At 43.3% G+C, this 12,542-nt stretch overlaps 1 protein-coding gene across 1 annotated transcript in view; it reads right to left on the bottom strand.

Moving 5' to 3' along the window:
* Positions 1-12,459: 12,459 nt before the first annotated feature.
* The window catches only part of tmem68 (transmembrane protein 68), a 7,126-nt gene continuing 7,043 nt past the window's right edge, over positions 12,460-12,542 (bottom strand). The window contains exon 8 of the mRNA XM_070919597.1: positions 12,460-12,542. This exon is cut by the window's right edge and continues 22 nt beyond it. Coding sequence (XP_070775698.1) covers positions 12,460-12,542 — 83 coding nt within the window.

The following is a 12,542-nucleotide window of genomic DNA, read 5'->3' as shown; positions in this document are numbered from 1 at the left end:
CTCTTTAACCTAAATGACACCTGAATTACACAGAAATTCCTATAGTTTTTCAAAAGAATACGATCCCTCATTGAGCATCAGTAGAAACTTCAAACTGTTATATCTGTCTTAATGTGTTGGTGTCCCACTGTTTGGAAGTTCTGATGATGTGATCCCATAGCAGCCCCAACTGGGTGGGTTCTTTCCGTCAATATGTACACGATGACACTCATCGCTCCTGTTCTCTTAGTGCCAAAAAGGTTCCTTGGAAACGTCCTCTAGCGTCTGAGGAGCTGGAACACCTTAGAGATGGCTGGGTAGTCCAAAAAAGTTCTTCTCTGGCCTAGACATTTCGTTCCTCTTGGATAATTCTGGTCTACACTGGAAAAAGGTCAGACAGAAAGTGAACTACATGAAGACAGTGGTCAAAGTAGCATCTATACTCAGTCGTTGCGTTTTGTTTGGATAAAATCAACCAAACCTGGCTGGAAGGGAGGCTAGGCAGCGAGGAGGAAGGGGATGAAGGCTGGACAGACACAAAGCTCACTGTCTTTCTCTCATGAGGAAATAAGTCAAACTCACACAATGCCAAGAAAAAAAAAATCTTCCTGGCAGCTCAACTCAACTATTTGCAGTCCAGCCTCATGAACCTGGCTGTGCAATGATACTGATATTTGCTTGTCTGTGAAGGGAGAGAGTGAAGGGGGAGGGGGGGAGGGGGGGGCAGAAGAAATTAGCTAGCGAAAAGAAGGTGACAGGAGAGGGTGGCGCGGGAAATGAAATCGGTGGATGGAGAATGAGAGAAAAGGCAGACAAGCAGCTATCTCAGCCAAACTAAACCAACCACCAGGATGTACAGTACTCTGATACAACATGCAGCATTTTTTTACTTTAGAGATGATGTAGAGGGTACTGAAATCATTGTAATTCTGTGTTTTTTTGTGTGTGTTTAAGTGTGCAATAGGTGATGTGTGTGTGTGTGTGTGTGTGTGGGTGTGTGTGGCAGCTCAGGAGGACACGTGGTTGGATGGCCTGAATCAGTGAAGGTACACCCTGACACTTTGACTTTAGGTCCGCTTGTTCCTCCCGAGGATCGCGGTACTGTTTCTATCCGTAACATTGTTGCACCAAGTCGCACAGCACAAGTTAGCCTGGCGCCGGTAGTGTCCACTGGCTAAACTAAAAAGTGCCGCTATAAAAGCTTGATCCGGGACCGTCATACCATACCGTCCGGGGAGTTTAACTGGTGAAAGCGAGTCACTTCTGATGCAGGTAAAAAGAAACAAAAAAAATGATTCTAACGGATATAGGCCCCTCTCACGAAACTCAACACAAGCCATGTAAAATCAAAGACGGCACAATGTTTCTTTCCTCATGGACTCAAGGGCTGCATCCTAGTCCAGAAGAACAATTTGGGTAAAATGGGTGGATGGAGAGGTGAGGGCAGCACATGGTAAACTGTACAGAGGGAGGTGGACTTCAGCTAAGATAAATGGACTTTCAACCTTAACGGTTCTCGAAGCGCCTCACAGATTAGGTCACATTCAACCGAGCTGCCGCGCAAGGTGCTGGGCTCCGTCGGGAGGCAACTTAGGGTTCAGAGTCGTGCTCAAGGACAACTCAACATGTGGACACAGGGGGGAGAGCTGAGGATCAAACCCCCAAACCCGCTCTACCCTGCTCTACCTCCTGTGCGGCAGTGCTAGCCACCGCACCACCATGCTGGCCAAGCTGCCGCCTAAGCTGTGGCTCTGACCGGAAACCGGATGAAGTAGATCATGTCACATTCAAATCATATTTGTAATTGCCTGTATTTTCAACATTCTTCCCACAATGTTCGTAAAGTTTCTAAACACCTGGGTGGCTAAAATGTCCAGGTTCCATCAGATCAGATCAAACTCGGCTGTGTGGTATGGATGTCCTTGACCGGGGCAAGACAGAAGAAACCAGACTAAAGGTCTGAACCTAGAGACAAGGTCATGTCACGAGATGGTAAACAACATACTGGCAATTTGGTTATTCTTAGAGTCTACCAGTGGTGGTGCTGAAACATGAAGGCTTGCCCCGATGATGGCATTGGAGGAAAGATCAGGGCCTCACCATTAAGATTTATCCTGTGGAGGCATTCAAATCAACAGCACACTTCATTACAATGTGGACATTTCGTCTTCAAGATAGATTGTCACGGTTGTTCGGTCCGTTTTTGACCGAATGGTGGAATTAAAGCAAGGGTCGGGGGGTCGCAAAGTCACCTTCCAGGGCCCGTAAATATCCACCCCAGGAGTTGGTAAGATACCTCGCTCCGATCAGGTGGCGCAGACTGTCCATCATTGCCGCCCTCAGGCCGCACCGATGCCAGTGTCAGTACCAGTCAACTTACTCACGGAAATGCGGAGCTTTTGCCATCTACACTAACCCCCCCTACGCTCCCAAACCCAAACACCTTGACTTCAGGGAATGCTGGGAAGCCAGAGGCAATGACATCCTCGCATGCTGTAGGTGAGGTGTCCGTCAATCCGCCGCGTTCAGGTATTTCCGCTCTCTCGCGTGCAACTATAGAGTCAAGGCACCGCTAATTAGATGGTAACGGCGCGTCCTCTGAAAGGTTAAGTGTCCGCACAAAAAAAGTTCCAGGTCGTCTGTTTTGTTTCTCGTTTCGTCACAAGCGCAATGTCTTATTTTTTTATTTATTTTTTTTTTTTCTAAGGATGGCATGCGGAGAGAAAAGCACAAAAGTCAATTGGATAATCATCGAACGACACTGTAAACCTTCTCATCCTGCTCAACCAAACCAGCCCCAGGTGCACCGAGCTGGTCTGACCTCAGCTGGTCTCGTCATCCTGTGTGTTGAGGTCTGAATTCTGTTGCAGGTTGCTACAGTTCATGTCCAAAACTGAAGTGAATTGAGCACCTTATTATTTTGGTCACAAATATATAGCACTAAAGAGAGGATTTCGTGTGTAGCCCAACATAAACAGACCACAGGGGGAACCAGAAGGACGTGTTTCAATGATCCACCGTCCTGGCAAATATTCCAGCCATTACTTGTGGGTTTTCTCATTAGATACAGCTTTAAACGGCTTTAAATGTTAGTTTTTATGATAAATTGTGTTTTACGGCAAGTCAAAGATGTAATACGCTTATGAGCAGATCCACTGTGTTCTGTCGGACACACTTTAAAGGACCATACCAGGAGTTGTGCTGTGTCACACTTGCTTTTACGTCACAGTCGGTCGTTTTTTCAAACCGTGCTGTTTCTCCTGGTCCAAACAGCCGTTGTTTCCCTGCGATTGCAATGTGGTGTAAAACTCTTGCTTAAGCCGTTTTAATCAAGTGAATAGTTACGTTATTGTGGTGAGCGAAGACTTTTCAAATCTATCTGCAACTTAAAGGTCCCATATTATACACATTTCCAGCTCTATATTTTTTATTCAGGGACTCCACCAGAGTAGCTTTGCATGATTCACAGTTAAAAAAAAGTCCTTATTTATCTTCTACTGGCCCTTTATGCAGCAGTTCCCCTTCTGAAACAAGCGTGGCTGAGGGCGGCGACTGTATAGTTGTGACATCACACCCTTACGGAAGCCCTGACGGCTCGTTTAAAGGCACAGTTTCTGAATACAGGCATTTCTCCATACATTCTGCGTTTTGATCCTTTCACAGTATTTATGCAGCACCTGGACCTGCTTCAGAATCAAACAAAAGACATGGACGTCTCATTTTGTACAATATGGCACCTTTAAACTGCATTGCGTGCTGTTTCATACCGAACAGAAATGAATGGAAACCAATGGAGGCCTGGAACTGTAGGTAAAATATTTGCACAAATCCAGAGTCTGCATCTGAAAATGGCTGCAAAAAAATGATTCAAGTGCACGTAATGTCTGCAGTTAGAGCTAAACTTTGCAAACACGGCGGTATGGTTCTTTTAAGTTTGTCAGGGTTTTATATACGTTTGGAGTCGGCTGCTTTTATCAAGTGTCTTAGTCTTTCAGTTTAGAACGTGACTTGTGTTTGCACATCGAAGCATTTGTCACACGACTTCAACTCAGTTTCAGGCTTATTTATTTGCCTTTCTCGCACCACACCACTGTGCGTGAGTGTGTGTTCTCATCTCATCAGTGTGTGCTTTTACTGCACTGAGCACTTTGAGCACTCTGAGTTTGGACATTTTTGGGTTAAAGGCTGCTACACTTGTTTTGGCCACAGCTCTTTTTCCAAAAGTTTTGCCTTGTATTTCATTTTTGAGTTGTTTTTTTTTCTTTTTTTCAAAAAACACATCAAAGTCTGTCTACAGGTGTTGGGGAGTGCTAGTAAATATGAGTTGTGTGTGTGTGTGTTTTGTTTAAAGCCTTTCGTGGCTGCAGAGGATGGGACTACAAGTTTGAAAATGCCGTTAGCACGACACTAAAGTTCCAACTAAACTGTCATTGGTCAGCTTGCATTGTGGGTAATGTAGACGCCAGTCTAAGTAGAAAAGGCACAGGTTTCAGGACAGCACAATACTGTTAGACTGAGTACAAGGCTGCATCTAGACGCTGCAGGCACTCCGCTCCTGGGCATAGGAAGAGGGAGACATACTCATACTCATTCTGAATGAATGAATTCATTAATGTTGGCGCTGTAGATGACGACAGCTGAAAGCGTCAAGAGGTATCACACTGGTGATACCCCCCCCACTGAAAGCGTCGCCATTGTTGTATACAGTCACGACAAGGTTTCACCCGACAGGAAGCGAGGAAGTATTTTATGTAAAGTTCATTTGCAGTCTCTCCCAAATCCAGTGTAGCCTTTGTTTACTCATTTTGTTTACTTACCCATCTCATTAAATATATATATATATATATATATATATATACACATATATATATATTGAACATAAAGCTACCTCAGTTTGTTTCATGGACAGGATACATCTTCTCTTCAACACTTTACATTCAGCTCGCTGTCTCTGTAAGGAGCTCCATTAGGAAGTGGAAGTGCATTTTTCCCAATATGACGCGGAAATCCCAGCAACAAATGATATTCAGTGTCCCCCGAAGACGCTGACGCGGTGATGAAACCGAGCGTCGGAAATGTGCCAAACTGAAATTGCACGCAGGTTTTTTGTTTGGTTTTTTTTTACATTTATTTTGTAGAGGTTTTCCAGAAAGACCATGAAAAAAAAAAAGCCAATTCCGTCTTATTAAATTAAATTCATTAAATGAATTAATTCGTTTCCTCTCACTGTAAATTCGTCGTGTGTGGCGCAGGGCCCTCGGACTAAATATCCTAAATATCCTGCTGGTAAAGTAATGTTCATTGAAAAGAGCCATTGCAGCTCTGCCTTCGGTTTCTGGACTCCAAGCAATGGTTTGTTGCATGAGAAGGGGAGGGGGGGGGGGGGGGGGGGGGGGGGGGCTCCGTTAACGTTCCACAGGGTGCTCGAGTTCTCTTAACGTCTGATATCGGTGGTGCGGGTATCCTGCTCTCTTGCGGGACAGCATCGTCGCCGACGGGACGTGGCGCGTCAACAGACTCCCTCCTCCCTCGCCCTGGTCATAACACTTAAAAGCTGCTTTCTACGTTTTGTTTGCCTTAAAGAGAGTATATTTCTATTTTTGTCTTTATTTCAAGCTCACCATCCGGGGACATTGTTGGAGGCTGTACGGAAAGCACAGCTTGGTTTTTCTGGTTTCGTCCAGTCTGTGTGTGTGTGTCGGGGGGGAGGGAGGGAAGGGTGTGTGTATGTGTGTGTGTGTGTGTGTGTGTGTGTGTGTGTGTTGTTTTTACACTATTCAACAGCATAATGTGTCGACGACCCGTTAACTCTGCTTATACTAGGACTGTGTGTGTCCAACAGGGGAGGGTTCGTGTAGACCCCGGGGTCCTCCGCTCTCTCAGTCTGAACTAGCTCTCAGAGGAAAAGCTTTTCGTGTCCGGCCGGCTGTGAGGAAACATGGCCGACGGCTGCAACTCAAAGCGTCAGTTGTGACAACGCGGAGCATCGCGGCGCTAAAGAAAGAAAAACCATTTCCCATTGCGCTCCCTGTTTCTGAGTCACTAAACTTAGCAGGGATATAATACTATCATATATATGTAATATATATATATATATATACATATATTATTATTATAACAATCATACATAGAGCCATGGTCAAGACGTTGAATATGACATAATAAATAATGAATATAGTATGCCTTAATTCGTGTCGTGATCCAAATTTGTCAATAGCTACTAAATGTAACTATTTATCCCATGGGTGCACGGAGGCCATGTGCCGAATCCAAGCACCACAAGCGAGGGATCATGTTGCACTTCGGTCGGGTCAGCCCAGGCAGATGGGGAAAACCCACTCCGAAAACCTTGTGGTTTCAGGTTTCAGAGGACTTGGGTTTACTTCATGACGCGGAACAGTTCCGCAATCGCGCCGCTCCGCTCAACTATCGTCGTTTCCGTACCCCTCTGTAGCTCTTTTGAGATGCGAAACAGGTCCAAGGTCCTTGTGAACGTCCCGGCCCCTCAGGCTGTAGTGAATCGAGCTCCTGCCGCAGAGGTCTGGACATACCAGCCTTAGTGCAAGCACAGTGACCAGCAGGTGAATGACGGCAGGACTCCAGTCGCACTTGTATAATCGCTCTGTACAGATGTCCGTCTTTAGAGGGCCAGTTGGACATGGAGCGCCACAGATGGTGAACCGATCAACTCAAAAGCTTATCTGTAAATAAATGTATGCAAAGTGTACACGTTTAAAAAAGGGAAAAAAAAGAACATTCCTCTCTCTTTTTCTTTTTTCTTTCTTTTTTTTTTGAGAGTTCTGACTGTGAAGGGTTGTCTTTAGAGGTCCGACGCCACCACGATGGCCGTTAACTATGACGATATACTACAGAGAAAAAAAAAAAAAGATAAATGTGGTGTATGTGGTGTATTAAAAAAAAGAAAAAAAACAAAAAAGATACAAATGTTTAAGATAAAAAAAAAAATAAAAAAAACATTGGGTCTTTTCCGGTAAGTTGCATTGTGTGATGAAAGTCTGAAGTGCTAAATGCGTTCAATGGGGCGGGGGAGGGAGTACATTTTATTGTAAAAAAACGAATCAAGAGTGACGAACATGATCAAAATGACATTTTTTTGTATATATATATATGGGATTTTTGTAAATTTTTATTTGAAATCTAATGCAACACAAACTACCAAAATTCATTAATAAAGTACACTGTGGTCATTTTTCTGGCCTCAAGATTGTTCATTTGTTCTTTCATTTATTCTGTACTGCGGCATCATCATCATCATTATTATTATTATTATTATTATCATCGTTATTAGCGAGATGAGTGGGATTAGCTAGCTATCGAGGTGTTAAAATAGCTCGACAGGCAGACGGACAAGCTACGTTGAGTTGTACCAACAAGTTTATCCACATTATTTAAAATAAATGTGTTGTGTGCTTAACAACCATAATCACGAACGCCTTTTTTTAAAGTAACAACCTACGCTATGCTAAGCTATGCTAAACAAAAGGGTAGGATGGCCACACTGCACTGCTAAATGTGGCTAGCTACGTGTAGCAGTACAACATGTTGCATCAGCCGTATTAGCTCTGTACTCTGTATGCCTAAATTCGTTGCTTCGGTGGAACTTATTTGTAAATGAAACGATACGGACAGTGAAAGTGTCCTTTGTATGGTATTTGTTCAGCCTGCAGGTCCTCTAAGGGGGTAGGTGAGGGGGGGGGGCTTGAAATCCTGGACTTGAGGTCGGGAGAAATGAAGTGAATAAATGTATTTATTTATTCATATTGTTTGATAGTATTTATACAAGTAAACGTATTATACTTTTATGATAAAATGTTTTACCCTCATAAAACTGTGAATGTTTTTATATTGTGCTTACAATCATCATAACAGTACAATTAGCATCAATTACAAAGCGTGTTTATATATTCACCACCATATACTTATACTATTATAATATACTTATAGTAGTTGCTCGTAGTCCGGATCAAAATATACGTTATAAAATATGGTTCCACCCTTGGAAACCTGGATGTCTGCCATTTCCGCCCCCCACCCTCTAATGTTGTCACCAGCAACAAGTACATCGAGCGTTGTATATCTTTATTTCGTCAAACATGGGTATTTGCGGATTTGATTAAATTAGCCTGCTGTGGAAAACTGGATGTTCTGGACATAGACACCGGTTTGATCAAGTATCGGTAAGTCTCGACAGCTGTGTGGATCTCTCAAAGGTTTGATCCGACCCTCTCTCCTTTTGATCAAGCAGGACATCGCCAAGACTTCCACCCATACCATCAGAGGCAACATGAGGTCTTTTCTGTCCTTGGCTGAAGGCTTCAGATGGTTCAGAAGGCTGCAGCTAGGGCACACACACACCCACCCCTGCCCGTCCTCTGGAATAACCTCCCTGTTAACGTCAGTCCAAACCAATCCAAACTTCAAACTCGTCTTTTCCCCATTACACTTCAGCTGGCTGCTCGTTTTTGATTACTTTGTACCTGTCGCCATTACCCGCGTCTGTCCTCTTTCCAGGTCTCCATGTTGGACGGGGAGGGTCACGTGACTCAGGTCTGTCTGGCGACACTATGAAGTTGTCTTGACGTCCTCCTGGATCCGTATTCTTCACATACATTTTACAATCTAATCCATAATTTTTGTCATCCTGATTGTCCTAAACTGTAATTTCACTATGTTGGTCTATTCTGATCCCTCCTCTGTTGTTCTGTTTTTGGGGGGAGTCTGAGGATTGTAAAGCCCCCTTGCTTCAAATTGTGATCTGTGATACCGGGCTGTGTATATAAAACTTGGACTGGACTGGACGGCTACTGAAAACCTCGTCCAATGAAGCCGATTCCGACCCTGGTAACCGAAGTCATCGGGTGGCAGCATCGTCTGAAATAATGTTACCACACAGGAGGAGGAGGCGTATTGTGTAATACAGGGAGGACCTTAACAGGAACTTTCACGTGGGTTTTGTACATCGTGCTTGATCTACGACTGATCAGTAAGAAAAAAAAAACTGGAATCAAGAGCCAAATAAATGAAATAGTTGCTGTACTCTAATGTATTTCAATACTTTCTATAAATGTCTTATTTTTCAATTGTGGCATATTGGATGGGATATCTGTGGGGTGGGGGGGAGAAAAAACAAAGTCAACATCTTAATAAAATAGATTTATTAACAGGTGGAAGTGTATCTCCATATTCAAAAGTGCAACATTTAGATCATATTGACGCTGATTAAAAACCACACGTTAGATCATCTCGAAACTAGCAACAGAAATATATGAAGAAGGCAACCAGTTCCAGTTAGACGTCACTCACGAAAAAAAACAAAACAAGTAAAATCGGAGTTGGCAGTGGTACTTTGACCATTTGTTGAATCACAATATTTACATTCTCACACATGCAAATATATATATATATATATATATATATATATGTATACAATGACTAGTACACTTAATCTCCAAACCAAAATCTGTCCATGACACACTGCTGATAAGCACTTATGAACCAGGAATGAAACGTCATTAAAATATATACACACACACACACACACACACACACACACACACACACACACACACACACACACACACACACACACACACACACTATTAAAGTGACGGATGAACTAGATGAGATAAAAAAGCATCTGTCAAAGGTGAAAAGGCTCAGTTTTTGGTTCTTGGTTGCCAGGCTGTTGGATCACACACACACACACACACACACAAATATAGTAATAAGACTGATGTGCATAACAAGTTTTCCAACAGCCATCCCCTTATTTACTTCAGTTCACTCGTTCTGCGGATCGCTGCTTCTACGTTCCCCCGGCAGAACCACTGATATGCAGCGGCATGTGTGTTATGTGAATATTAGGTTAGTGTCTGTGGGGTAGAGTTCTGTTTAAAAAAAAAAAAAAAAAAAACGTGAATATCAGGATACAAATTTTTTTTTCTCTCCCAAAACTGAAAAGACAATAGATACTGAAAGTCCGGAGGGACATCGGGCCACTTTTCAAGGTAAAACTACATTTTCACTATCTATTGCCTTTTCAGTTGCTGATCAATCGAAAAGCGGTGAAATGACAACCATTTGTCAGATTCCTTTCCGTTTACACGACTTGCATCCTGGAACACGGCAGCACGACGCGATAACAGCATTTGATCTGAGGAAAATGGCCGCCGCGTGAATACGGTCTGCAGGAGGCAAGCAACACGAGATGTTCTGAGAGTGACGGAGCTCGGTCTGGATTTACTGCTGGATTTTAAGGGTCGCCCGGACATTTCAGCGGACGGTTCACGGACCATGAAAACTTCAAAGCCTTCCCATGTATCTGCTATTTGGAATCAACTGTACCGTGAGTTATTTACCAGGTGTCTATATATTATATTGGAAAATGCAACAGATATTTGTGCAACCATGGACAAATGAAAGAGGTACACCTTACAATACATACATTTAATACAACAACTAGAGACCGATCCCAGCAACACCCGTTAACATGCTGACGTTCTGACCCATGAGTACTCAGTAGTCATTACTACATTATTACAATATGTACTCAGTAGTCATTACTGCATTAGGACATGAGTACTCAGTAGTTATCACTACATTATTACATGAGTACTCAGTACTCATTACTACATTATTAGTACGAGTACAAAGTAGTTAATACTACATTATTACATGACTACTCAGTAGTCTTTACTGCATTACATGAATACTCAGTGGTCATTACTACATTATCATATGAGTACTCATGGGATGGACCACACCCACATACTAATATACTGGGATGCAGTGATCCCCAACTTAAAACGAATGTGGGCCAAGGGCGTAAAGTGGGGGGCCAATGGCCCCTTTCCTACTTCTGGTGCCCTTGCTCGGACCGCACCCATCTTGGAACTCTGCCTTCAGTTTGACCTCAGCTCGAATTTCATTGTCGGGTGTTCTCATTATTTTGTCCAGCCTCTGACCAAAATCTGCCGTTGCGGCGAAAACGCCAGTCCTCCCATTCATTTTGAATATGTGTAGTACGTTTAGGCTGCGGTGGTGGTGGTAACCGACAACCCTGCGTTAATCACTACAACGCCGGATTTGGTCTGAATGCAGCCTAAAAAAGGTAAATATATTGGATGTTGGATATTTGGACAAAATTAAATTAAATGACCCTAATTGGAGTAACTGGCTGGTATGTACCTATTAAATTACTAATTATAGGAGAAGTGGACTAAGTGTTCATTTGGTAAATACCTGCTCATTTGTAGTAGTTAAGAAAGAATTCTCCACCCTTTTCCTTATAACTTATAATATATACACTACCATATTAGATTTCCCTTTCCAAGACAACAGTGACATATCGATTACTTTATCATTGGGACAATTTCCAGGAAATTAGAAGACAAGAGACCTGAAGAACAAGGCCATTACCATTAACTTGCATGCCTATATTCACGGTTCAAGGTTCATTTGTTTATCATTACACAACACGGGGTTGTACAAGTGCAGAGGATGAGCTGATGAGGAAAGAAGCTGCTCTGTAGTCTGGTGGTACGGCAGCCGGGTGAACAGGCTGTGGCTGGGGTGGACGCTGCTTATTAAATAAAAAGGAAGGGAAAGCCAATGGTCAGTATCATGAACGCTATGAAAACTCTATAATAAAGAATGTTTTCTATTGCAGGCGTGGGACTCTATACACAAGTTAATATCATTTCCACCTCCTGCAACTTTCAGGTCAGTGTTACGCACGTTCCTGGGACAACTCCAACTTCAAAAAGCCTTTTAATAAGTGGGTCAACCCTAACCACCAGGTTCCGCTCTGCCTGTTGGGACTCTGGCCCGACCCTGCAGCCCGATCCCAGGGTGTTTGCTCCAGGTCAAGTGAAAGTGAAGATGTGCAAACTCACAAGTGCTGTTACCGTATATTATGACAAGCAAATGCGTGCAATAGCTGTTGCAATTCATAGGCATGGGCGATAAACCAACAATATGAATCTCTTGCTGACCTAAATGTACTTGTGTCACAATTTTCAACAAAGAAATTCTGAGTCTGAATCCCATATTTTTAAACTGAGAACACCTACAACGACCAATCACATCTAACCAGATGTTCAACCAACCAATCAACCCACAGTTCAAGTCCACGGGTCCATCTTTAACTTTGATCACACCGTAATTAATCAGGACAAAGATATCAGAACACGAGCAATTAGATATTGGGCTGTGTTGTGCATGTGTATATTGCCCGATAAAGGGAGTCAATGTACACAAGAATACACATCAGGAACCCCAGCAGCTGCAGTCAGTGGTGTTTGGAGGGGGGGGGGGAGGGGGGACAGTGAAGCAAGCTGTGCAAATATTCCGATACGTTAGGCCACCAAACCTGCGCACACTGCAGCCATCTGAGCCAAATGCGGCACGTTGTTTTGGTCACACACTGGACAGTCTGTCTCTGCTGTCGAACTGCTGACGTTAACGGCCTTTGTGCTTGGTGTAAAATCTTTCCAACAAGGCTCTCAGGACGTTCCCTGGGATCTGCTGGTGCTGGTCTATCA

Source organism: Enoplosus armatus, chromosome 14 (assembly GCF_043641665.1).
Source record: "Enoplosus armatus isolate fEnoArm2 chromosome 14, fEnoArm2.hap1, whole genome shotgun sequence".
NCBI classification, from domain to species: Eukaryota; Metazoa; Chordata; class Actinopteri; order Centrarchiformes; family Enoplosidae; genus Enoplosus; species Enoplosus armatus.
The sequence above is the reverse complement of the archived record's forward strand: the minus strand, read 5'-3'. Positions and strand labels throughout refer to the sequence as shown.